At 51.3% G+C, this 27,062-nt stretch overlaps 1 protein-coding gene across 3 annotated transcripts in view; it reads right to left on the reverse strand.

Moving 5' to 3' along the window:
- Nucleotides 1-22,174, reverse strand: part of RASA3 (RAS p21 protein activator 3) — a 111,505-nt gene extending 89,331 nt beyond the window's left edge. The window contains exon 1 of one of the 3 annotated variants that reach the window (XM_084758848.1): nt 21,950-22,174. In XM_084758848.1, the coding sequence (XP_084614974.1) occupies nt 21,950-22,004 (55 nt within the window). In that variant the 5' untranslated portion in view covers nt 22,005-22,174. Of the gene's footprint in view, nt 1-14,241; nt 14,505-20,718; nt 20,882-21,949 lie in introns of those variants that run through there. The other 2 variants (XM_084758849.1, XM_084758847.1) reach the window with 2 other exon arrangements.
- Nucleotides 22,175-27,062: the final 4,888 nt, after the last annotated feature.

Consider the following 27,062-nt stretch of genomic DNA (forward strand, 5'->3'; position numbering starts at 1 on the left):
TGCTGGGACCTGGGGTTCACTGGTTAGGCTACAGTGACTGGCTAGTGATCCTCAGGGATCTACTTGTCATGCCTGGCTAATGATTATCAGGGATCTGATTGTCATGCCTACCCCCCCACCCCCCTCCTGCCCCAGAGCCAGACTCAGAAGCACAAGCCACCATGCTGGACTTCGTATGTGGATTCTGGGAATTGAAGTCAGGTCCTCGTGCTGCATGACAAGAATTTTAGGGACTGTGCTATCTGCCCAACCTTCCCATCCTGTTTTTTGTCAAGATAGGGTCTCATGTATCTCAGGCTCTATAGCTGGGGATGACCTCGAACTCTCGCTGCTCAGATTACAGGCAGGAGCACCACACTTGGGCTCTGTCATGCTAGGGGTAGAACACAGGGTTTAAAACCTGCTACCAGCTTGGCTTAGTTCCCTAAGTCCAGACCATCCATCTCTAGAGAACTGGAGAGCAGCTGAGGGTCAGGCGCCTCCCTGTCCCTGCCTCTTCTGTCCCTTGGAGGGGACCTTCATGGTGGAACCACAGTTCATGGTTTCTGCTTCCTATAATACGCTATTTTCTATAATGAACACTGATTGGTCAAAACTTCAGTGTTTTCTTCCTAAAGAATATTCAGAATATTAATTTGCTCCTACAGTGCCTCTTAAGCAGGTATTCTTTAAAGGTGGAGAAGCAACTGAGCTTGTCACCACAGCCAGTGTAAGGGGGAAACAGGGAGCGGGCCAGAGCCAGAGCCTGCTGCTCTGCACACTTTGCCTTGGCGGACTCTGTGCCAGCTCCGAGGCTGATGAGCAAGGAGGTGTTTTCTCCCCTTGGCCCCCGTATGCTCTGGTCCCTGGGAAACAGGCGTGGGCTCACACTGCCCAGTAGTCACTGTCCCTGTGATAGAGCTGGACCTGCCAGCACGGCTCTACTCACAGGGCTCCACTTGTACCCAGTAGCATGAAAGCCAGCCTCTGGAGAGCTCGTGGGCAATGGTCGCCTCACCAGCAGCTGCCTCTGGGCTGCTTGGCTCAGCCTTCGAAGCAACCTCATGTCACCAGTTCATATGGCCCATCGAGCAAGCCCAGTGGTGACCAAGGTTGAAGGGTCCAGGTGTCTTAGCAGCTGGAGCTTCTTTGGAACAGGCTCTGTGGATTCTTGTTAAGGCCGTTTTCAAGCCCCCAAGGTCTCCTCCTCTCAGGAAAGCCCAAAGGGCCATCTCCCTGGGGTGCTCGGTGGTACAGAGAGCCACCTCTCTGGGGTTCTGGGACAAAATGAGAACTTACATGCAGTGGCTGCTAAGTGGAGCAGGGAGGGAATTTATGGTGCTTCGTGGAAGCTGAGGCCAGAGGGAGGACACATGGCCACTCTGTTCTAAAGAAAGCCACTCTTTTCCTCTCCCATATAACACATCCCAACCGCAGCCTTCCCTCCCTCCACTCCTCCCAGCGCCCCCACCCCCCACTTCCCATCTCTCCCAGATCGATTGCCACCCTCATATCAAGGCTGGATGAGGCAAACCAGTGGGAGGAAAAGGATCCCAAGAGCAGGAAAAAGAGTCAGAGATCCCCCCTACTCCCACAGTTGGTAGTCCCACAGACACCCCAAGCTAAACACCGCAAACATGTATACAGAGGACCCAGCACAGACCCATGCAGGCTCCGTGATTGCCCCTTCATTGAGAGCCAATGTTCTGACGGGGTTTCTGACATTAGGATACATCGGCTGAAGAACACACATGTGAAATCCGATCTCCGTTCACCAGCCACCGTGTCACTGGCAGTAGATAAGGAAAGAAACCCAAAGTCCTAGTTTTCCTGTTTCCCTCCTCATCTAAAGCCATCACCAAGGATTCAGAAGAGGCAGGGCTGGTTCAGGCTTGGATTTGTGGTTCTCCACAGAGGACAGAGAACTGAGACATGCTCTACTCACTCTGTAATCATTCTGGCCCACGCTGTGGCATGTTGATGACTGGGCCAAGCAAGGAAACCCACTGCTGCTGGACACAGGCCATAGGCCATGGACTCCTGCAGGGGCCCTCTGTAGGCTGTATCATCCATGGCGGAAATGCAAGAAAGGCCATGGCTCCCTGCTGTAACTACAGCTCCCCGCTGCGCTCCAGCAGTGTGAGTGGGCAAGATAACACTACCATTTGCATTGTGAGTTCCCTTGAGCCTTTGACGCTGCTTTGTAGAGCTGTCAGCAGCTTGTGGGTCTCCTCCAATCTGCAGCCATTAGCATCTTGTCATAGAGACATTTAAATTTTTATATGTAGTCTTCTAAGCACCCAGGGGGACTGGTCCTAGTATCCCCCAGAGATGGACGCTCAAGTCCCTTATAGAAAATGCTGCCATGTTTACATGTAGCCTCTGCATGTCTTTATCTGTACTTTAAATCTCCCTGGGTGACTTACTGTATTAGGCCTGTAGGTGCTACACAAGTGACTATCTCACTGTACTGTCTGTGGAACAAGTGAAAAGTCTCTGTGTGTTCAATAGAGGCACGTTTTGTTTTTTTGTTTTTTTTGTTTTTTGTTTTTTGTTTGTTTGTTTTTAATTCCCAGCTGGTAGACTCCGGAGTTGCAGTTCTGCTTTCTGGTTTGTGCCCCTCTTAGTAAACTTTCCCATGTTTCTGGGGCTACTCAGGACACCCTGGTGCTTTACCAGCTTTGTCGTTGCTTTATTTTTTTTTTCCACAATGCAACCTTTACTTATTTCGAACTCTAATGTGTGAGCTAGACTGCAACTCCTTTCAAGGTGACTAGGTAACAAGGCCACCCATTTATTAAACCCACCCCATTCTCTCGGGGAATTAAATGCCTACTAGGCCATCCCCTGGGCTTTGAACCCACTGTGGTATGTTCCTGCATCACTTCCTGCCCACCAGGAAGCCTGACCCCTATGACCAGCATGAAAAACTGACCACATGCTCATCCCAGGACAATGTGCAAGATGCAAAAGCCACCTAGTTCCTAGCAACTGTATTACCTTTCACAGCTCCCAGTTATAAACCCAACTTCAACCCTGTCTGAAAACAAACAAACAAACAAACAACAAAAGCCAATTTCCAATCAGAATAGACTCTGGCCCAAATAATTGGACTGGCAGGATAGCTCGATGGTTAAGAGCACTGACTCTCCCAGAGGGCCAAGTTGATTGCCAGCACCCACAATGTAATTAACAACTGTCTGTCACTCCAGCTCCTGAGTATCTGACACTTTCTCCTGGCCTCCAAGGGCAATGCATTCAGGCGGTGCACAGACATATGTGCACACATGGAATAAAAATGAAATATTTTTTAAAGCTTCCTAATAATTTTTCTTTTTTAAAGTTCAACCAGAACTAAAAAACCAAAATTTAAAGTGTCATCTCTTGTTCTTCACTTTGCTGCAATTTAAAATACTCACTTCTACCAAGCTGCGCACTTCTTGATTAAAGAAGTGTCTGCACGGGGTCCCGCACCCACGCGTGGCCGTTTTCTCCACTCTGTGCCAACAGAACCCTTCCACCCTGAGTCCTGCTCCCTGGAGTTTCATCTTCAGCTTAATCCTTCTCTAAACTGTTCTTTCCTCCACTGGTTCTATTTTTAGCTCCCAGAACCGGAGCCTTCAGCTGGTGGGAGACGCCATTTACTATCCAACCAGCAACTGACCTCAGTCTTTCGTAGATTAAAATCAACTGGAAATCCCCTTACTGACTTCCACCGTCCCATCTAATAAATGACCTCCTGGGGCTCTAAACCTGACTAAGGACCCCCAAATTCCACCAAGCCCAGGCAGAAAGAAAGGCAGAAGGCAGAGAAGCCAGCATGTGTGAGAAGGCAACGCTACGATTAACCCCAGGCACACATCACCGTGGAGCCAGAGGCAGCGCTCCATCAAAGGTTTCGCAATGGAGAAGGGTTTTTCCTGCATCTTTCCTGTCACACGGGCTTTGGGGTCTGATCTTCCCGCCCCTCAACCTGCTGCCGGACAGCGAGACACATGTTTTCTCTCACCGCCTCCTTCTCCACGCCCAGCGTGAGATTCTAGACAGTGCCCTTGACACTTTGTCACATTCCTCCCCTGTCTCTCCTGGAGCACCTGTCTCCTCTCCCATCACCACCCATGGTACCCAGTTAGCTCAGAAGGTACCAAGCCTCTGACAGAAGCAGCAAAAGCCAGTACAACCCAGTAGCAGTTGACAGGTTTCAGCAAGGCAGGCTGGATCAATGGCCACTGGAGAGGGGCTCACCTCACAGCTGTCATTTCCAACTAGACCACATGGCCCCGGGTCCTCAGGATCAGAAGCCTGTACTCATCTGAGGACACTCATCCTGAGACAGAAGACAGCATGCAGAACAGATAGGAGCCGCTCCAAGCCTCAGTTTCCCTACCAGGAAAGTAGATCAATTCTCCTTGCCTGCTCGGGTCTCCAGGGACAGACTGCACACCTGAAATGAACAACCTTGCCCCATCCACGTGTGGCTAGCAAAGTTCTAGCAACGGCGGCTGCAAGATAGGGACGGACTATGCATCCCTCTGGCCAGCACCACATGCTAGTGCTTGAATCAAGGGCTAACTTCAGCTGGCACACAGCCTTCCAGTGGACAAGAATGCCTCCTTTTACAAATAGCTCTCTGGACAGCCCAGAGGCACCCCGTGTCCCTGTGGTGGGTATGGCCTTCCTGCAGAGCTCTGGTCCCACTGGGCTCTACACAATGACTGTCCAGTGTCGCAGGGCAACTTTTCAGGGCAGAAAAGCCAGAAGAAGCCTAGGCAGATGTCCCCCCCCAACCCAACTCAAAATAATGGGCTCAGGGAGTAAGGGGTACCAGGGTACAGAAGCCCTCTGTCACAAACATCTCCTGTGCATCCACCGCTCACTGCTGTGACCTTAGATTAAGTGAAATCCGCAAGACTTTCCCAAGGGAGCAACGTTAGCAACGCTCTAGATTCCAGGCCAAAGGGTTTTGCGCTGACAAACGGGCTCCCGGGTTCTTCTCAAGACTTCGGCTTAGTGACAGTGCAGGGTGGATATGCAGCCTGTACCTACAGTTTGGGCAACTCTCAAAGTCTTGAGGCAAAGTAGCCAAAGCAAAGAAGCTTTGCTTTGAGGAAAAGGTGCCATAAGCCGAGGAGCGCTTCAATAGCAGCACGTACTTTTCCTTCCTTCACCCACCTGCTGACCCAGGATCAGGGAGACATTGACATCAACAGAGGTTTCAAAGCTCAGTTTTAGTCGACGCTCCACACGCTTAGGCAGAGAATAACACTACAAACCCAACAAACACGTGGCTGGCTTAGAAGAAGTCCTACTTCACCTTGCTGTGGCTATGACGATACAGTTACTAACAACTAGGCTGGTGACCCAAACTGCTCTGACAACCCACAGCCAGTGTGACAGGGCAAAAAACCAACCCCCCAAATGGAACCCCTTATCATCCTCTGCCCACAGGACAACACTTGCGGGTCCTTGTCTGAACAGTAACAGGGCCTTCAGGTCTCTGCGAGCACCTTCCAATTATGGCTTGTAGGTAGGGCTGGCCATGCACAAGGTCAGCATGGGGCCAGGTCACGGAATTAGAGGGTGTTCAGATAAGAGGGTCTCCCCTCAACACGGTTCAACTTGGAAATACACAAGACAGGCTCCAGAAGTGGAGCTCATCTCACCCAGTGAGCGCACTCCAGCTCTGAGACTCCCAAAGCCCAGTCCTCCAGAAGAAGCCAAGGCGCCCCAGTGTGGGACTACAGCTATCCGTGTTTTAAGTTTGCTTTTGTGTATCTCCCCCCCAAAAAAATCCTTCTACGGTGATCATATAACCAGCACTCCATACACATATGTAAAAACCCTGCAAAGACCTAGAGCAATAGTTGCCAGGCACCCACAGGCAACATGAGCAGAACAGGATTTAGGGAGAATCCAGGATAAAGGCCAGAGGAAAGAGAAGAGACAGACACTTCACCACTCTCTCTGTCCCCCATCTCAGCTGATCCCACATCAAGTCACCAAAAGTCCTCACCAGAAGCCAGTCCCAGCCTAGCTCAGGGACTTGGGGAGCTGCATGTGCTTTGGGGTTGTTTGGGGGTCCCCAGCAGCTCTGATGTTAGGCAAGGAGCCGTGAGTCATTCCTGAGGTTCCTCACTAGACTAAAGGGACACCCCGCGTGTCTCTATATGCGTTAAGCTTCTGCCCTGCAAGCATCAACACAGCTAGTGATGTGAGCAGCAGAAAGCTGGGAGAGGCCAAGCTGTGAGCATGTGTCTAGCCCCGGCCCTGCGCAGGGGTACCAGCTCACTGACTCAGGTAAGGAAGAGGGATAGTCCTCTGTAGTAAGGCCTGGGCCTGTTTTGTAACAGCTTTATCTCACAACCATCCAGGTCCCATAAGCTGAGCTCTGCTAAGCACATTGGTCTCAAGAAAAAAAATTACTGCCATGCGATGTACCCCCAAAAGATGAAAGCAAAGTGCTGGCTTCACACATGAGTGATGCGGCAGGGGGCTCGCCCAGGATGGTGGGGAGCTCACACGGTAGTAGCAAAGTGCTGACACCATGGATGGCCACTTCTTAAACAGACTAAGATAAATGGCTTCATCCCCTACTAGCCCAAGAAGCTTTGTGATTCTGGCCCAGAAGTTTCTGCAGCAAGAATTCCAACCAAAACACCTCAAAGGACTGTTTGGCCCACAGAAGCTAAGCAATTGCCCTAATCCTTGACTCTCCAAGTTTTGCTTTCCCTGCAACCAGCTCGCAGAGCTTATAGAGCATGGAACCTTCTGTCCGAAGGATGAGGCTCTGACACAGCCAAGCCCTATGTCGGAGCAGACCCTTAAACCAGACCCTCTCATGATCGAGAGACACTAGTAGCCTCGCTTGGCTGCAGTCTGCATGAGGATTGAGGAAAAACATTCTTTCTATAAATGGAAGAGTCAGTGCGTCAAGAAAAGGAAATGGTCAGAGTCTGACATAAAAATGGAGAATCTGGTGACAGAGCAGCACTGAGCCAGGACCCCTTCCCGCAGGCTGCAGGCTCCCCCACATCTAGACTTTAGTGCTCAGCAAAGCAGACAGAGGCCCACATCAATTACTGTGTTCACCAACAAAGGATTAAAGTGGCTTTTTACACCTTTTTTGTTGTTGTTGTTTGTTTGCGTGTGCTCGTGGAGGGGTGTGTGTACATGGAAGGTAAACATTCATGTGGGTGTATATATATCTGTGCAAATGGTATGTCTAAGCATGTATGTGCATGTAAGGTCAGCATCGGGCGTCTTCCTCAATCCCTCTCGACTTCAGTTTTTGAAGCCAGGTCTCTCACTGAGCCTGGAGCTCAGACGGGGGAACCAGTGAGCACAGAGACCTCCTTCTCTACCTTCCTTCCCCCAGCACTGGCATTACAGATGTCTCTTACTGTGCCCAGCCTTTATTTTATTTTATTTTTATTGAAAACAGCTTTTCCCCCCAGCTGGGCATGGTGGCGCATGCCGTAATCCCAGCACTGAGGGAGGCAGAGGCAGATGGATCACTGTGAGTTCGAGGCCAGCCTGGTCTACAAAGTGTGTCTAGGACAACCAAGGCTACACAGAGAAACCCTGTCTTGAAAAAAAAAAGAGAGATTTTTTTCATACAATCTATTCTGATCTTAGTTTTCCCTTCCCCAGCTCCTCCCAGATGCTCCTGCACCCCCACCCACCCTAATCCAGATTCTTTTTCCCTCCCTCCCCCTCATTAAAATAAAAATAGGCATCTAAAATAATAAGGTAAAATAAACACAAACAAACCAGAACAGGACAAAGCAAACATATAGGGGGGAAAAGAAGCCAAAGAAAAAGCACAAGCAACAGGCATAGACATTGAGACACACACATTCTCACACACAGAAAACCGACACGAACAAAATTGGGAACCATAAAAAACAGGCAAAAGATCTGTAAGGCAAAAAGAAAAAAGTCCAGACAAAGCATTATGAGGGGGAAGAAAAAGACCTCCAAAAATACCACTGAGTCCGTTTTGTGTTGGCCATCTGCTGGACGTGGGGTCTGCCCTTACCTGTGGGTTGTAAACCCCATGAGACTCCATTGGAGAAAACTGGTTTTTGCTTTGTGAAGATTATCAACTGGAGAACGCTTCTGGTTCCAGGTGGGGTTGGGGTTGGTGTCCGCTTCCCCTCTTAGCACTGGGACCCCATCTGGTTTAGAGCTGTGCATGCTGGCATGTGCCACCCCACCCCCACCCCTCCCCCCCAGCCCCGCCTCTGTGAGCTCATGTGTATGTCAGGCCCATTGCATCTAGAAGGCTTTGTCCCTTGATCCTTCCTCCTCCATCTCATTAGCTCTCAACAATCTTTCCACCTTCTCTTCCACAGAGTTCCCTGAGCCCTGAGGGGAGGTGTTTGGTGGAGACATCCCATTTAGGACTGAGTGCCCCCAAGGTCTCCCCAACTCTCTTGTGCCCAGATTTCGGCAATGTGCTACTGATCTAAACTCCTTATTCTTGCATGGCAGGCATTTTTTCTTTTTTTTGACCGAGCCATCTCTCCAGACATGGCTTTTATATTTCAAAAATAACCTTATCAAAAAGATATCACATAGCATGTGAAAATTATGTGCAACCCAAATGTCAGTGTCCATAAATAAGGCTCCACAGACATGCAGTCACACTTCCCCTGTGACACACTGTCTGGCTACTTTGAGCTACAGCAGCTAGGCCAAGTAGCCACAGGCTCCAAGTGTCCCAGTTTCCGGCCCACACAGGTAGAGCTCGCGGTGGCTCCCTAGCCACATGAGCATCACCACTTGAACTCAACGCAATGGTGTCTGCCTTGTGCATGCTGGAGAGTCGGGGACCACTCGAAGAGCCCTATATCTGCATCGATGGCAGGATGAGACTCTAGCCCAAACTTTGACGTGGCGGTCAAGCCACAAGTCCAGAGCATGTATCCACCATGCATGATGCCATCGTTATTAGCGCTGCAGGAGGCAGCAGGAACAGCACAATGCTCGGTACTCTCGGCTCCTGGCATGCTGCCTTTTTTTTTTTTTTTTTAAATCCCAAATGGCTTCTAAATGCATAGCTCCTCCAAACACCTTAAGTGTAACAAATCAACACCAGGGACAAGCTACAGATGCGTTTCTAGAGGGCCACAGAGCCATCTGGATCATTCCAAGTGTAACTCGGAGCAACATTCTCTTTTGTAGGTATTGAAGGGAAAGGGTGGATCCCCACTCTTACTCCAAAGAGAAACGAGGGATGGATGGTACCCAGAGTAAGACAGGAAGACTAGGGGGCCACAGAGATGCTATGAAGTCTTAAGCCCACAGAGTGGGCAGGCTGGCCCAGTGTGGCAATGGAGAAGCCTGACAAGGCTACAGGGCTCCGTTATCTAGCAGGCAGGCAGGACTCAGAGGAGGAGTGGTTACTGGCGGCCACTCATCGGGGAGCCACACACCTCCCTGACCTCAGGCCCCTTTCTCCTTTGTGTTCTCCTGCAAGACTATTCACCCTGCTGTTAAGGAGCGGGGTTGAAGGGCTGCTACAGAGGCACCAGCCGCATGCCAACGATGGCGTCCCTGTAAGCTGCTGCTCCTAAAGGAAGGTATATCATCAATGCAGAGTGCTGCGGAGTTTCTTCCCAGTGACCAAGTAAGAGAAGCCTAAAAAGAGACCTAGACCCAGCTCGTAAAATGGTAGATGTCAGATAGCCACTAGCTAAGCTCATTAAACCTTAACCTGCATTTACAGGTTCCAAGTGGACACTGAACCCGGTCCCCTGGGTGAATGGGACACCCTTGTCTTCTACAAGCCGACTAGTGTGGTGCTATTAGAAAGTCAAACCGCTAACTTATCTGCAGGGCTTAAAATGAACTTCCTCTAGCCATGTGCTTTCTATTCTGGCTTTCCTGAGGTTTCCTTTATTAGACTCCAGTCCAAAACTATCTTGGAAAGAGCTGTGGGACATATGGGTCTTGCGTGTTTGAGGGTAAGGAGAGGGGGCCAGGACAGTCAGCATTTCCCAGCTCTGACAGCCTGCATGAACTCCACCCATAAAAAACCAGCCGTTTGTTTCTTAAGAATGCACTGAACCCAGACCTTATTTTACCCTGAAAAAAATATAAAATAGTTTATTCTTGTGGCCTTTAAGCCACGTGGGACACCCTGCCTCCCACACTCCTCCTGTGTCAGCTTCCAAATGCATCAACAATGAAGTGGCCCAATTTGCCCCAGGAAAGTTAGGGAACGAAGTCAGGGAGACTCCTGGTATTTCTGGACTTGAAGTGTTACCAGCAGGTCACCCAGCCCTCATGAGCAGCTACAGGCCTGGGCAAGAAAGACAAGTTCCAGGGACAGGCTGCTATGTGGTGCACAGAGCCAACCAAGGTCTGGCAACCTAGAACTCCTTCAGATACCCTGAGGCCTCCACTGTAGGTGCACAGGGCACTGTGCTTCTGTCTGTGGGCAGTGAAGTACCTGGCCTTTGTGCCACTGTGGAGGGGCGTTCCTGGGTATCCTGCTGGAGCCATGGCAGTAAGCTTTGCAAACGACTGGTAAACAAACGTATAGTAACAGAAAGCGAGCAAGAGCCTCAGAGTACAACCCTAGGACTCAGTGCTGACCCCTGGCCTTGCCTTCCATGTGTGGACTGTATGGCATCTACTCTAAGCCAGGCCCAATGTAGGAGCACGTTGTGTATTCTGTCAAATAAACTGCAGGTGTGCTCTGTGTCTGTCACCTGACAGAGAGGTTGGCTTTGTCTCAGTTCCGGGGGTCCCTGCCACAGTGGGTTACCCTCCAGACGTGTGTTAGCACATCATGGGTGGACTGTGTGAGGAGGCAAAGCTGTTTACCTCATAGCCAAGAATGGGCCAGAAGAAGTAAGGGGATCAGGACTCCAGCATCCTCCATGCCCTGCTGCCTAAGGACGTGTCCTCCCACAGCACCAGCCTGGAGATCAAGCCTCCAATACACAGGCCTTTGGGGACATTCAACTCTCTTACCATAGCACATGGCATCTGCTGTGCTGATGGCCTGTGCAGCAAGACACAGGCACAGGATGGCTCAGGAAACAGAGCTGAAGACTGTGCTAAGTGGCTTTGGGCTACCTGCTCCACACACTCAAGTGCTTCAGTTTCAATATCCTGTACCAACTATTCATCGCCAGTGGACAGGAGCCCAGCGACGGCTCCTAGGAAAGCAGCCTTGGCCGCCCTGATATGCAGCTCCACGCCTTGGCGAGGCACTGAGGCAGGCAGCGCATAAAGACTGTACATAAACACAAGGCCACATTAAGGTTAGTTAGCATTTCATGGTAGGTCAGAGCACACTAGGGAAGACATGTGGACACTGTCGGTTAATGCGGGACACATGGCCTTTAGTTTACTGGGGTCCCCCACAAATCCCTACCCTCCCAGCCCAAGTCCACACATGGTGCCCACTCACCAAGGAAAACTCTGTCCCCTTATGAAGAGTTTCTGCTGGTCACCCACAGCCCAGCCCCTTGGCTCACCAGTAGGAGTCATAGACCCTGAGCAGACACCGGCTGTCACCAACCCCCACATGGCTCCTGAGTGAGATAAGACACCAGAAGAGAGAGCAATGACAGCATTGGGCTCAACTTATTCCGTGCCCACACGGAAGTGGCACTTCGCAAACTATCCAATCCTCAATGTCACTAGAAAGGAGCTGTTATAATCCTCGTTGTATGATATTAAATCAAGGCATAGCGAGCTCAAGTGGCCTGTGAAGGTCATCCAGCTGATGAACTGCAAAGGCTTCTGCCCCTTGGCTCCACCCCTGTGGCCGTGAAGCAGCCGTCACATAGGACACAGCTTTGGGGTCTTTTCTCCAGCAGATGCGCAGACAGATCTTTACTCCCTGCTCCCAAAACATGGCTGACAGTAAGGTGTTTATTTTCTATTTCCTGAAGAGGGGACATGAGTCAGACACATTCTTGGTGTTCACAGCACTTAACAATGTCCCCGTTCCGCTTTCTCCCCACCACGCTGTTTAAGAACGCCATCAAGCAAGGGCTTTACTTCAGGGCCCATGCCCCACAGATGCCCGTGGCTTGCACCCACCACGTAGCAAACAGGAGTCCCAGCCATCGCCAAAGGAGCCTTGTGGGTGCAAAACTGCCTGATAAAACCTCTGCATCGGAGGACCACCCCTCTGTACGTGCTTCCTTCCAGGCAGACCAGCACAGAGGGCAGCCCCAGTTTCGCTGTGTGTTAGGCTGACCTGTTCTCTTGGGAAGAAGGTGACAGGTGTTCTGGGTTTTCAGGCTGACCGGACAAAAACCAAAGCTTTCTCAGCCGTGTATAGCAAAGCCGGGGGTAACGGGACCCTTTCGAGCCAGCATGTAGGAATGACGGCATCCTACAGCCGCATCAGTTTATGACCGTGGAAGCCACGGTCGTGGGTAAACCCTAGGACTTCTCCCAGACCCTCCTGCCTCCCTCTGAGCCCTCTCTTTGATGACCACTCTGGAAGAATAGCTGTCCTATCACTCCTTCCTTGGCCTGATGACAAGGGCCATGCAAACTGAGAAGTCATCTTAGGGGAAGACAAAGCTCCCTATGTGCAGCCCCCTGATGATGTCAGAACCCTCCCAAGCAACACTTGCCCTGTGCTCCCAAGGTGGGCAGCCATTCTGAAACACAGCAGAACCCAAGCATATAAAGTTACAGCTGCAATCTGCCCATCCCATTTCAAACCAGTGCAGCATATCTGCCTCACAGCCCAACAGCCTCCAGACCCTCACAGCCCAACAGTTTCTAGACCCTTGCAGCCTCCCAGCCCCCAACCCCTTACCCTGCTGCCCCACTTCCGCTCTGCGACAACAGAATGGCAGCAGACTATCCTTATGACCACGACACTGCTAGGTGCAGCGTAGCTACGGACGTGGTGTGCTCCGGCCCTGAGGTGCGTGGCTTCCGTGGAACGGGAGCTGGGGCTGAGAGGTGAACCACACTACTGCAGCGAGAGTGGCAAGAAGTAAGCAAGCTGTGTGTGTGACTCAGGGCATGAGACCCCGTGGGAGCCCTCTGCCTGCCAAACCCTCCTGACCCACTCCCTCCCTCTAGCCCTCTGAAGGAAATTACATTCCGGGGGCCCAAGAAGAAGACAGCAAAGGAGAAAGACGTTCCCTGCAGAAGTCATAAAGTATACTTCACGGGAAACAAACCTTTAAATCAAGACACTCAGCAAAAGCAGTGAAAAAAAATTTTTTTTCTTTCCATGTGACCCTTCATTTCCACTCAGGGCACGCATAAACACATTCCTGGGTCCCAATACTGAGAAAACCTCTCCAAACACCGAATGCAGTGCTGCCCGAAACAGGAAATGATGAACAGCAAAAGGAATGTCACAGATTCCAGACGGATGGGACCAGCTGGGGAGCTGGGCAGCCACACGAATGTCTCAGATGGTGCCTCCAGGACCCCTCAAGGGACCTGTCGCTGTATAGCCACAGCCCAGGAACAGCCAGAAACCTGCGCATCCAGCACAGCTCAAAGAGGCTTGGTGTCTCTGCGGGGCCTTCACTCATCCTCTGGCAAAAGTCCACCTAGCCCAGTCTGGGCCTAAAACAACCTACAGGTAGAAACTGCCCGTGAACCACCCAAAATGTACGTCAGAACCCAGGGATCCTCAGGTGCCTGCCTCCTGCCTCTCCCACAGGCTATGGCTCATACCTGCCTGGGGTCCCCGGCCAGGTCTTCCCTACTGAAGTTCTTCCCGTGGCTTCCTCAGGATTCAGCTTTGCCCTGTAGCCACCTGGGTCTCCCTATGGCTTCCAGAGCACACACACACAGCTCAGGAGGCTGGGCCTTAGCTCCTGCCAACAAAAGCCACCTCAGAGAACAGGTCAGAAGCAAACAGAAGATGTGCCACAGAAAAACGCTAAGCTGTGGCCCTGAAAACGTGAGTGTGCTACACAAATATAAAAGTATGTAAAAATCTAAGACACACATAGACACACACATGTACATATGTCAACGAGATTCAAACCATATCACAAGAGGACACCTCGTAAGAAAGAGGATGGCCCTGGCTCTAACTCATGGGTACAAATAAGTCCTCCCTCCCTCCCTCCCTCCCTCCCTCCCTCCTTCCTATCCTCCCTCCCTCCTCACTCAGTGATGCCCAGTGTCAGGAGACCTCCAGCAGGACATGCTAGCATAGGGCACAGTTCCAGCCCTTTGAACTCAGCTTCACAGGCGGAGGAAATGCCCCATTGTGTGTTCCTAGGTCAACAGCTTTGCAGCTCTTATGATCGCCTCTCAGAGATAGCCTTGACCCTCGGGAATGGATGTCTTCATTGTCCCTTCCAGCTTGAGCCCAGCAGCCTGCTTCCGTCTTCCTGCGCCTAGGTCCAGGCTCAAGGGCTGTGTGGCAGAACTGCATTCTCTCTTCAGGGACCTGAGGCTGCTGTACAGAGGAAAAGCTGGCACAGACTGCGGACCCAGCAGCATGGTTTTGGAGATCAGCCACTGGGACAAGAGACAGGGTCCTCTTGAGGCTCTTGTGGTGGTTGAGCTTTCCCAGAATTCCATCCTGCAGCAGTCGGCCTGCACTGAAGGCCTCAGGCCAGCTCAGCAAGGCTTCCCAAGGAAGCTAAGTCTGCCATCTGCAGCTCCGAGGGTCTGGAATTCCCCAGCTCAGCCCTCACCCCAAAGGCCGTGGGAAAAAACCATCCCCATCATAACACTCACCCCAGACTCCAGACAAGAGTCCAGGCTGGTCAGGGCCTTTGGGGCCTGTACACAGATGAATTTTCTGGAAGTGCCTCGTGTTCCTGGACTAATGCTAAGAGTCCTGTGCCCCAGTCTGACCCTAGCCTTGGAAAATCCCAAGTGAGGCAGAACCAAAACAAAACAGATACCCAGAGGCCCAGGGTCTTAGGACTGAGATACCTCCTCACACTGGAACAGAACAGCACCCCACCCACTCCGTGCCTGCCAAAGTCAGGGTTTCTTCTCCAGATGGGTTTTCCTGGCACAAGGCAGCAGGAGAGAGTGAATCTCACCCCTCCTAAGAGGAGTGTGTAACATCAAGGCCCTTAGAAGCCAAGGCTGAGAAGAGAGCGGCGTCTCTAGGTGGTCATGTGTTGTGATGCTGGTCTGAAGGTTTCCACTGGACAAGATGTTGCTCAGCTGGAACACGGGCTGCACATGGTCACGTCTGACTCTGACTCCTCAGCTCTTCTCCACGCAGCCTGCTGACACCTGCACTGGTCAGTGTTAAGGCTGTGCTCCACAGACTAGTCCCGTGAAGGCTGCTCTTAAGAGGTCCTGAGAAGGAAGGGCACTCGTGGGGAGGTCAGCCACTCCTGTCTGTAGGACAAGTCCACAAGGGCCACTCTTGACAACCGTGAAGACTCCCGGGCCTTGTGAATCGCTTACCAGAGGACCATTAGTGGGAAGCCACCTGGCTTCTCTGTGTCTTGGATAAGAACTGGGAAATACCTACCAGGACCGTAGCCATCTGTGTGGCCTCAGCTTCTCTACCAACTCTGAGGGAAGTGGCTGGCTCTGGAGCAGCGCCACAGTGAATAGAGCCCAGCAGCTAAGCAAATGCCAGGAGTTGACTTGGAATCAGGAGAACCCTAATATGATATGAAAGTGAACCCCTTTCTTAAGAAGCCAAAGAGAAGACGGACTAGCAGTCTTCAACTAAGAGAGGAGCTTAAGTATTGTACGACCATCCTTTGTAGCCTCTCCACAGTGAGGAGAGACCAAGGCAGAACCCAAGGAAATGTAACTTAGTGCACAATGGCCCAGAGACGACCTCCCTTGTCGCTCAGTGGATGCTCCCCGGTAGCACCCTGTCAACTAGCAGTCACTTCGCTGTTCCTACTTTTGTTATCTGTTCAATTAACTGCTGGCTACGGGGCTAGCCAGACAGCACTTCTGTACGCCATCTCCATCTTGTCAAAGCTGGAACATTCCAGTCGTGCAGGGGGCTCCCCTTCTGCACCAGCATAGACTGCTACCTTGACAGGAGGCCAGCTGTGACCTATGAGGTCCCTCCCAGCCCAGCGTGCATAACTGTACAGCACTCCCTCACCCTGTACCTTCCAGAAGCCAACCAGCACTTCCGAGTCATAGATCTGAGTCCTGGCATGACCTTCCTACATGTGCTTTCTGCCCACAGGGAAGCCCCCATCTACTCACCAGGTTGGAAGCTCTAGGCAAGTCATCTGTGCCCTAAGTTGTACACCCCACCAGCCGATACATCGCAATATCAGACAGGGAGGGACACTGGGATCCATGGATGCATGGTACCCTCCCCTCATGGACAAGGTCGAAGCCATCTCTCCAGTCTCCAACCCCTATCCACTATTCAAAGTCCTGCCCTGTCTTACCTATGCATTGCGTGTGGGGGAACTTTAATTTGTTACAAATTAACAAAACCAAAGCCTTCCAATTATACTGGACATATTGCCTCTGCCAGTGAAGACCTGGCCCTTGGCCCATCTGCAGTTGCTGAGGTCAGTTCACAGAAGCATCACTCGCCACTTAGATAAACGTCCCTTCATCTAAATTTGGAGAGTTATCAAGAACCAGCCACTACCCTATCTTGAGTTTCTGCTTCCGAGGATGGATCATCACCTCCTGTCATCACTGGCTCTCTGGGGCTCTGGTCCTAACAACCAGCCATGCCACCTCTAAGGTCATTCAGCCACCGGGACCTTCCAGGGCCATTTGCAAAGATCCATTTTTTTTTCTCATTCCACAGACAAAGCTACCAGCTTCCACCTCACTGGCGGCTACCTCCAGCGGAGTGGAATATATCCATCCTGCTAAACAGCTTTAGCCTCACACTTTAAACACACAGCCCCTTGCCCTCAGCCAGCTGCAGTTAATTCCTCAGTGTACGTACGGACACATGTGTGGCTTATGCCTTCAAATGCACCTAATCAGCTTCAGGGAATCAAATCAAAACACTGCCAGCCTTTGAGGTAATACCTGCCACACATCATCACTTCGGGGCTACTATGTGAAAGCCGGACCTCAGATTGGTCCCCCTGGCACAGACTTACAGCTCCTCACAGATCCCAGCCCCGCACTGGTCAGCAAGCCTTAGGGCTGCTCAGCCAGTGTTGAAGCCAGCACAGCCCTGCTCTCTACAAGCATGGACCCAGTGTGTCCTTCACTCTCCCGAGCACCAGCTGCCTCCTCACTCCAAAGCTCCTCCTCAGCCCTCTACTAGCTACCATTCAAATCTAAGATCATGAGGAAGTAAGTAAGCAGCCTTGTGAACTGACCCAGGCTGGCCATGTTTTATATATACGTACGTGTGTGTGTGTGTGTGTGTGTGTGTGTGTGTGTGTGTGTACATAGTCTCCCTTTGAGAATATCAATGCCATGAGGTTGTGAGAATTTAAAATCAATGAGATGAGCTCAGGGGCTAAGTGTAGTTGCTACTCTTCCAGAGGGCCCGCATTCTGTTCCCATCACTGCTGAGCAATCCACAAGAAACAGCAATGCTATCTCGAGAAAATCCAATACCCTCTTCTGGCCTCTGCAGGCATGGCATGCATGTGTACACACACACATAGCAAGATAAAATCTTTAAAAATTAATGAGACAAATGGGCAGAGACCCTTCACTTGAAATCTGCATTTCTCTGCCCACCATAAGCAGAGCAAACTCAACACCTCAGCAGACAACATCTGGAACAGCAGGATGAGGCGAGCCAACCCTGAGTTTCCCTGGCTTCCACAGGTACAGCCTAGATCTGCACAGTAGTTCCGGCCAGTTAAAAATAGCACAGGCAGCTGATCTGAGCTCGGTTAATGGAATACCCAAGTTAATTTTAGCTTGAGAGTGCTCAAGAGAGTCTAAAACTCTCTCATGCCAAGGACCACACTTGGCCCACAAGGCATCTTCTTAAACCGAGGCTCGGAAGCTACTGTAGCACAAAGGCCACTGCCGTGACTCACCACACCTCTCTGAACCAGCCTTGGCCAGCCCACAGCGACTGTGTTAAGCAATAAAGCATAGCTGCCCCCTGCAGGTCCATGGCCCGCTGTGACCCACAGCAGCTCTGGTGTCAACACGTTGTAGCAAGTGAGTGGAGATGCTAACTCTGCTCAGTGGGCTAACTGGAGCCCTGGGCTTCCAGCCCTTAATCTAGGGCTTTGTTACTTGTTGCCTCCTCATAGCTGACCAGCCAGGCATTCCCCTGCTTGTCCCCATCTTTCACTTCTGCCCATCCTCACTTCACTGGCTCCTCCTGCTTCCGGTTAGACTTTGTTGTTGGCAGAAAGGCAAGGGAAAGCGCTGAAGGCCAGAAACCATCCCTGGTCCTTAGCAACCCAATCTCGCCGGGTGAGATGAGCTACCATCCGCACACCACGCTTGCCGCTGCACTTCTCCACAGTCACATTCTAACCTCAGGGCAAGAGCATGGAGCCTGGGGAGGATGCAGAGTTGCTGCTATGATATCCAGGCAGAAAGACTGGAGTCCCCAAGAGTCCAGTAGAACAGCAGGAAGCAGAGCCTGGCTTCTGAGGAACCCAGGGAGCTGAACAGAAACCTCGACAGAGAGGAGACAACAGAGCCATCCATAACAGCTCAAGAGAACATGTCTGGTCTGGGAATGCAAAGCCAGAGTTCTACATCTTTATTTATTACTTGACAGATGATAATTGCTTCTCTGCACTCAACATTTTTATCAAGAGAGCACTTTAAAAAAAAAAAAAAACAAGTAATAAATAGTATGCCAAAGAAAAACACGACTGGGAAGTAAAGCTATATTGCAACCCTAGGGAACACCAAGCCCAAAATAGCACTGCTGGGCAGATGAGCTCTGGCCACAGCTATTCGCCCAATCACAGGCCAGTGCCGACTCTAGAGACTTGGGCTACACACTTCCTCAATACAGCAGCCTCAAGGAAGCGTGGGTCAGTCACATGTGATGGCTGAAGACGGCTGTAACAAAGCAGTAATTGTTACCAAAGATACTTAAGATTCTAAGTGCACGGAAGAACACATCCAAATAACCATGCAAATTTTAAATGGGGAAGACAGGGCTTGAAATGCTCTTTTTAAAATTATTGTTAAGATACTTAATTTTTATGTGGCTTTTTTCCCCCCTGTATAAGCAAAGTGTAGATGGAATGAGAAAGAGGAAGAAGAAGAGAGATAGTCATTTCTGATGAAACCAAGAACTATCTTGTGTTCTAAAACCAAGAAGTAGAGGCCAAACCTCCTAACGTTAACCCTTTCCCTAAGTTCTGGGCAACAACAGTGGCAATGGTGTTTATCTGTATGATTTGCGGGGCAGTTGTCTCTCTTTCCTTCTCTGGGTGGGGGAGGGTGTTGACTAGGACAGATCACAGCCTTGTGCATCCCCCACCAGATGCAGCACACATGGGCTCTTGCTTTATTCAGACGGGGAAACGGCTGTGACAAGAAAGAGGCTCACCCTATAAGTCGCCAGCAGGCTTGCTGGAAGCCAATGTGGCTGGATAGAAGCCTCAGGGGAGGGGTGTGTGTGTGTGTGTGTGTGTGTGTGTGTGTGTGTGTGTCTGCCTGTCTGTCTGTGTGTCTGTGTCTCTGTGTGTGTGTGTCTGTGTGTGTGTCTGTCTCGGTGTATGTGTCTGTCTCTGTCTCTCTGTGTGTATGTCTGTGTCTCTGTGTGTGTGTTTGTGTGTCTGTGTCTGTATCTCTCTGTGCGTGTGTCTGTGTGTGTGTATCTGTGCCTGTGTCTGTGTGTGTGCCTGTGTGTGTGTCTGTATGTGTGTGTGTGTGTGAGAGAGAGAGAGAGAGACAGAGACAGAGAGAGACAGAGAGACAGAGAGACAGAGACAGACAGACAGAGACAGAGACAGACAAATGGAGGCAGGATGGATCAACACTCCTGCCCTCAAGTCAACTACAGTGTCACAGCTAGTGATACTGGGGCAGATGTAGATCATAGAATGACCTGACCACAAACCAGAACTGCAAAAGGAAACCTGGGAGGCCAACACCTGTAGCCCAGCATGCCACCTGCCTTGCTAGGAGCCCTATTCTGATGAGATTTGCCTGAGGGCCCCAGTGTTTTCAGGGTATATAAGCAACACCAAACCCAAACCAGTTGCCACAGCTATTTCCTGGACTCCAAAAGGCTAACCCAACACCCCCACACCTGTGTTCAGACCCAGGAGGCAAGATCTATACGCAGAGCTGTGTCCCCTACATACTCCATGCAGAAAGCACACAGCCATCCCTCTCCACTAGCCCTGCAGGTAAGGACCTCTGAGAAGAATGATGAGGAAAGATAAGCCTTCTTAGAGACAGGGCGCATTTAGGGAGGCAGCGGGAGCTTGGAGACCTCTCCCCAACCTCATTGCCACCATCCTAAGCACGTGCATGTTGCCCAGCCCCCTATGCAGTCAGAGGCAATGAAGGCTCCAGTCATATAGAGCCTTATTCAAAGTGTAGCAATAGGAGAGACCTTCTGACTCGTTCCTGCTGCTGCTCCTCTAGCGAAGACCCTAGCCTCGCAGACAGGTTGCATTGCTATCTTGGCCATCAGACCCTTTCCTTTCCCCTTCTCTTACTTACTATGCCATTCTGGAAACGGAACCCCCTTTGGTTAGAACTAAGCCTTTCCCTGTGTGCACAGTGGCTGACCTAGGCACACTGTACGGAACAGTTACCAGCTGGCCTGAAGACCCTGATTCACCCCTAAAAGTATTCCACAGCAGCCTCCCCGCTCCTCGGGTGGAGGGGCGCAGCACCCCTGGAGCCCTGTGGACTCACTCGGTGAGACGGTCTTGGCTGAAGGAAACTGAAGCTGGCTGCCCTCACACAGGTGAGCTTTGCCTTGCCCACACCGGACTGAGAACTGCCCGTTTCCTCAGATTGAAACTGACAGCAATTCCGGGCACAAAAGCAAGAGAAATCCCTCCCGTGCCCTCTGCTCCAGCCCAAACACCACATGCTATCTGCAGCGCTTCTGAAGCGAGGATCAAACTGTCTCGGCGATGATTCAAAATCAAAATAAAGCAGACAGGAAGCAACACGCTGCTTGCGAGTAGCTGGCATTCTCCAGACAGCATCGAGTGTCATCAACAACTGACACTCAGGGTTAGGGCTGTGACTGTTGCCACCCACTAGGGGCCTTTTCGCTTGGGAACAGGCCAGTAATGTGGGACGCAGTTCAGAGGGGAAAGACTACAGGAACAGCGCACTAGGACCCAGAATTCCTTCAAAGAAAATTGGCCTTGCCCAATGCGCTAATGACTTGATGTGTAACGGTCATTTCAGAAAACCACTGCACGGAAGTAGACTCACACATCATTCACAAGATTAAAAAACAAAAAAACAAAAAACCAACAACTGGGAAAGGCAAAATCTTCAGGTTAAAAAAAAAAAATCAGGAAGTCCTCTCCAGATCACTCCAGCTCACTCCCTGCCCCCAGAGTTGCTGCCAAAGTCCGGACCAGCCTAGTGCAGCCTGAATGCCAGGCCTGGGCCTGGGCTCCCAAGGCCAGTTCTCAATGAAAGGAGGGGGAGGTGCTGGCGGCTCCATCACCACGCCTGCAGCGCGCAGACACACACACACACACACACACACACACACACACACACACACACACACACACACGCGGCCTCAAAGCCTGCACCACAGCTGAAAGGGTGAAGGGGCGCCCCCTCCTAGGGAAGGAAGTTTCCGAGCACAATTGTAAAGGGGACACCAGGAGGACTGGCATCAGTAGATCCCCGAAGTGGGAGCACCCAGACGGATCCGCGCGTGCTCGTGCATGTAAACTCGGGCGCCCGAGACCCGGAGCGGTCCTGCGCACACGGACACACGCAGGCAGCCACGCGCGCTCACACAAACAGACGCCCCCTGATGCAGGTCCCGCCTCCCCCACAGTGCCACAGAGAACCGGGCCGTCTGGACCGGGAAGCAATGAGGAGCAGGTCCAGCCGGGCCAGACACCAGGAGCAGGGGTCTGGGAGCTGCCCACACCACCACGGTCCTCACCGATCTTGATCCTCACGCTCTGGAAGACCCGCAGCCCCTCTTCCTCCACCGCCATGCTGCTTGTCGACCTCGCCAACGCGCGAGGGCTCGGCAGCGCGGCCGCAGGAGGGGGACAAGACTAGCGGACGAGGCCCGCAAACGGAGCCGAGCGGCGGATGCCCCCGGAGCCCCGCGCGCTGCGGTCCGCGCTCTGCCGGGGTGCACCGCCTCACTCCCTTCCATTGGCAGAGCTCGGGGGCGGTGCGGTGGGCGTCTTCCTCCACCAGACCCCCGATCTTCATTGGCTAAGGCTCCGCATGGGGTGGGGCAGTACGACTCCGCCTACTGTGAAACACTGCATTCCATTGGTTAGACCTGTAAGGGGACGGAGTCTGACTCTAAGGCGGGATCGGAAGGGACTCCATGGAGTGCCGCAGAAGCGGGTCCTTGTTCTCATGGTCCCCACTGGTCTGGTCTCTCTGGACCTGGGACAAAGAGAGGCTCGAGAATATTGATGTCTGATTTAACTGCCAGGTCCCAAGAGACAGATTCGCACTTAAAAATTTTAAAGCTCTATTCAAGCAAAAAGTATGAAAGGGAAAGATTTCCTCTGGCCCCAGCTTCAGCTACTAAAAAATCAACCCCTGCCCATCCATGGATCCATAGTTCAAAAGAAATTAGCATCCCAGTATCTTCATAGCTGGTGCTTCCTGGCAATTTGATTGGTACCCAACTTTGGAATTGTTGGGCCTCTTCAGCGATACTGTGAGGTCCTATCCTGATCTTTCCGCTAAGTTTTTCCTGCAGCTGGGATAACTCCCAACTTTCCTAGAGGAGCAAGAGCTCCTGGCTCCTTGGCTCCCTTATAGCTGTCACAGAGGTGTCTGCCACGGACTTGGGCCAGGTGGGTCGGGAGTGGTGGCAGAGGCAGCCTCTGCAGTGGGTTTGAAGGAGGCCCTTCCTTCTGCAGTGAAGGCTGGAAGGAGACCTGTGAGATGAGTGCACTGCCTTTGGAAGGTCTGAAAAGCCGAAATGAAACTGGCTGTGGAGTCAGGGCGCTAGATCATTGATATACCAACTGAAAGAAAGGGATGACACCTCGGTGCAATATGGTAACTCACCAGCAACCAGGAAACAGAAACACATTGCACAGGCCAGCACAGTCAGAAAGGCACTGGAATTCCAGGGAAGATGAAGGTTGGAACCCTCCAGAAGCTGCTAAGTCATAGTCAGGCTCTGACTGGGAAGAAGAGAGCCCCTCTGGGCTCAGGAATCTTGGCTCAGGAATTGAGCTCAGTGGTAGAGAACTTGTCTAGCAAGCACACAGCTGGACAGGGATAGAGTTGGAGGAGATGACACAGAATCACCAAAAGACTGTGTTAGCTAGGTTTCTGTACTGTGATAAAACACTATGACCACAACCAACTTGAGGAACACACACACACACACACACACACACACACACACACGAACAAAAAGCCAGGTGGTGATGCCACACTCCTATAATCCCCAGCTCTGGAGGTGCAGGCTGGCAGATCTCTGAGTTCACGGCCAGCCTGATCTACAGAGTGAGTTCTAGGACAGCCAGGGCTACACAGAGAAACCCTGCAGGAGAAGCCCCCTCAAGAAAAAAAAAAGACCTGGGAGGGAATTGGCTTATTTTCATCATATTCCATCAGAGCAAGTCAAGGCGGGAACCAGGATGCAGGAAGTGAAATAGAAGCACCTAGAAGCACTGCGTACTGACTCGCTCCCATTGCCATACTCAGCCTTCTTTCTTTTTTTTTTAAAGATGTATTTATTATTATGTATACAGTGCTCTGCCTGCATGTACTCCTGCAAGCCAGAAGAGGGCACCATATCACATTACAGATGGTTATGAGCCACCATGTGGTTGCTAGGAATTGAACTCAGGACCTTTGGAAGAGCAGGCGGTGCTTTTAACCGCTGAGCCATCTCTCCAGCCCCCTCAGCCTTCTTTCTTAACCAACTCAAGACCGCATGACCAAGCGCAGCAGTTCCCACAGTAAGCCGGGTCTTCCTGTATCCACCATCAGTGTCCTGCAATCAAGAAATTGCCCTTCAGACTTTTCTATAGGAAACATAACAGAAACATTTTCTCAGCTGAGTCTCCTCTTCACAGATAACTCTAGTTTGTGTCAAATTCTCTCTCTCTCTCCCTCTCTCTCTCTCTCTCTCTCTCTCTCTCTCTCTCTCTCTCACACACACACACACACACACACACACACACACACACACACACGACAAGGGGGGTAAGAGGATGCCAAGAAAAATCTGAATTCCAGACTCTTTTGAATTTGCTCAGAAGTCTTATTTCTCTTACTTTAAAATGGAGACCTCTCTATGCCTGGAGACACCTTAAGAACTCTGCAAAATTCTACACACCTGCGTGTGGGTCACCTACTGGACCCTTCCCTTTCCTGGGTCAGCACCACCCTGCTGGAGCCAGGCCTGAATGAGTGAGACAGTTGAGCAACAGACCTTGCAAGCCATTGAGTATGGCCCTCAGGAGTTGAGGCAAGACAAATCTAAATCTGAAAGGCGTGGAGCAGAGTGACTTATTGAAATCTCATCGACAGGAGGACCCAGCATCCTAGCAAATACCACCACCACCACCCCCCATGGTCCAGCGACAGCCTTTTGAAGCTGTTAAAAAGCACCATTACCCATTCAGTGAAGTAAGGCTGCCAACATGTCATGGCAGACAACAGACAAGAGTGCCATATCCTCAAGAGAAGTGGCTCACCGGCAAAGGTACACTCCAACTGAGGCTGGGCTGACAATGCTCTGTTACAAAGTGACAAGGGTAAAGATGCACCTGAGAGATGCTGAGGGGCCAGGCTGCTGCAGAACTAGGCCCTGACGGAAGTGAGGACAATGGCAGCAACAGGACCAAGAGCTGATAGAGGAAAGCTGGTAACTGACCATCAACAAGGGAGAGGACATAACATCATCATGGCTATCAGGACAGGAGAGTCAGGACATAGCTACTTGAGCAAGACACTCCCAGGACCAAGACCAAAGGGAGTTAAGAAGAGTGAGCTGCTTCCACATCTACAGCCTGCTAACTAAGGTGAATCTGATTCTGAGGATGACACCATGTGCATGTGCACATGTGTGTGTGCATGTGTGCGCGCATGTGAGCATGCATGTGCATGTGAGTGTGTTGGAATGCTCTACATATGTACATGCTAGAATGTTCCAGGACATTCCAAAGGCCTGCAGCCACCTAGCAGAGGGTTTCACTTAGATCTTTTTAGGATGGCAAGGGCTTGGGGTACCAAGGTCATTATACTTCTGTGCAATGCAGACTACTTGTTAAACAAACAAACAAACAAACAAAAAACCAGCCTAGCCCTACATAGGAGTGGCTCACAGGAGACCAACCTCACACTCATCTTCAGGAAGGCAACACTGTACTGAATGTGAGGTTCATGCCGGCAAGTTTGTAGAAGTTGGAACACCCACACAAGCCTTCAGCTTATAGGCTAAGAGCTATCCTGTTGGGAAGGCTGACCAAGGTATCAGAGGACATCCCAGGACAGAAACCAGTGCTGCCTTAGAGACACAAGGACACAAGGGGTTGGTGTGTTCCAGCAGTCATGTTCCTGAGGACACAGATGGATTTTGAGGAGGAACAATAGCTCACCGCTAGCCCTCTTGCTGCAGCTCTGGTGCCAGGACAGAACTCCTGCCCAGGCTGCCAGGAGCTGCCCACCAAGGGTTCCTCCTTCTCCTGCTACGAAGGGAATTGTAGTTAGTCTGCAGCCTCTTTGAGTGCCTTGTTCCCATGCATTCCCAGCCCTGATCTGTGCTACCTCAGCCTAATTCAGGAATTAATTCGGGTTAGCAAAAGGTTAACAGGTTGGAGGAAAGAGCCAGGCTTTGCAGAGACATGTTTAGAGCATCTGGAAACAGGTTAGCAGAAGAGATGGCTTTTTGCTGGGGCTTCCAGGGACTTGCCCAGAGGCCCCAGGAACACACCTCACAAACAAGGATGGCCAGTGGTTTGCTTCCCACTCTCCTCCGTGAAGAAAGGCCTGAAGCCAACAGGTTCATTGTGACATTGGAGTCACTTAGTGGTCCCATCTCTAAAAGGATAGAGAGGGCTGAAAGTTTGAGGTGGACATGAAAGAGAGTCCCGTAGGCAGCGCAGGCTGTAAGGCAGACAACCATGCTGTCTGATACATACTACCCTCAAGACCCAGGGGGAGAGAGCACTGGGCTGGCCTGTGGATGCAAAGTCTAAGCTTCAGCTCAGGTGGAGGAACACAGGCTGGTCCTCCATGCTCTGAAGGGAACAGCCATAGGAAAGATGCATGCTATAACAGACAGCCCTCAGCCCAGCTCAGCCCTCGTAGAACCATGGAGCCATAAGGCCATCACTCAGCCATCATGAGTTGAGATCCATGATCCCCCGCAGGGGTGCCAGGCGGGCGCAGATGCCATTCATTTTCAGCTGCAGATGGCCCTGAGCAAGGCTGGGCACAAGCTACTATGCCAGCTTGTGGCACTAGGACTTATACCACACTGGAAAGGATCTCCCACCACCTAAGCATCCGGTACTAGAGCATCTGTGCCTCAGGGTCGTATTCTGGGACTCTTCTACGGACATGGTATCTTGTGTTCACTACCCTTACCAGGTGACAGAACTGAGGGGAAAGCCTTGTGCCACATACATATGTCACAAGACTCTCTGGAGAACCCCAGAATGGTCACCAAGGAGACCAGGTTTAGCAGCAAAGGATCCCCTCCCTGCTCGCTGTCTGCTGTGCTGAGCCAGACATGCAAGCCGGTCATACGCAGCGTAGATCTCTTTCCTTTGTGAAGCATGGACCTCGGTGGTGAATAACAGTTCCTCCGAGACTGCAACATTCCATCCTGCAAGGAAGAAACTTAAGTAAGAAGGCAAACAACTCAAAATAGTTTTAGGAAGTCCCCGAAACCCACCAGATTCACTAGGCCCCTCCCTGCCAGTGTAAGCAATAAAGCTGAGAGTCCCACTCGGAGGAGCAGAGCCAAGCTGCCAAGAAGACTTTAAGACCAGACCAGCTGCCTGCAAGAAGCAGAAAGCAGCAGAGCTGCCTGCAAGATGTTTAGACCAACTGAGTCC

This window comes from Acomys minous (assembly GCF_964271855.1).
Source record: "Acomys minous genome assembly, chromosome: 15".
Lineage (NCBI taxonomy): Eukaryota > Metazoa > Chordata > Mammalia > Rodentia > Muridae > Acomys > Acomys minous.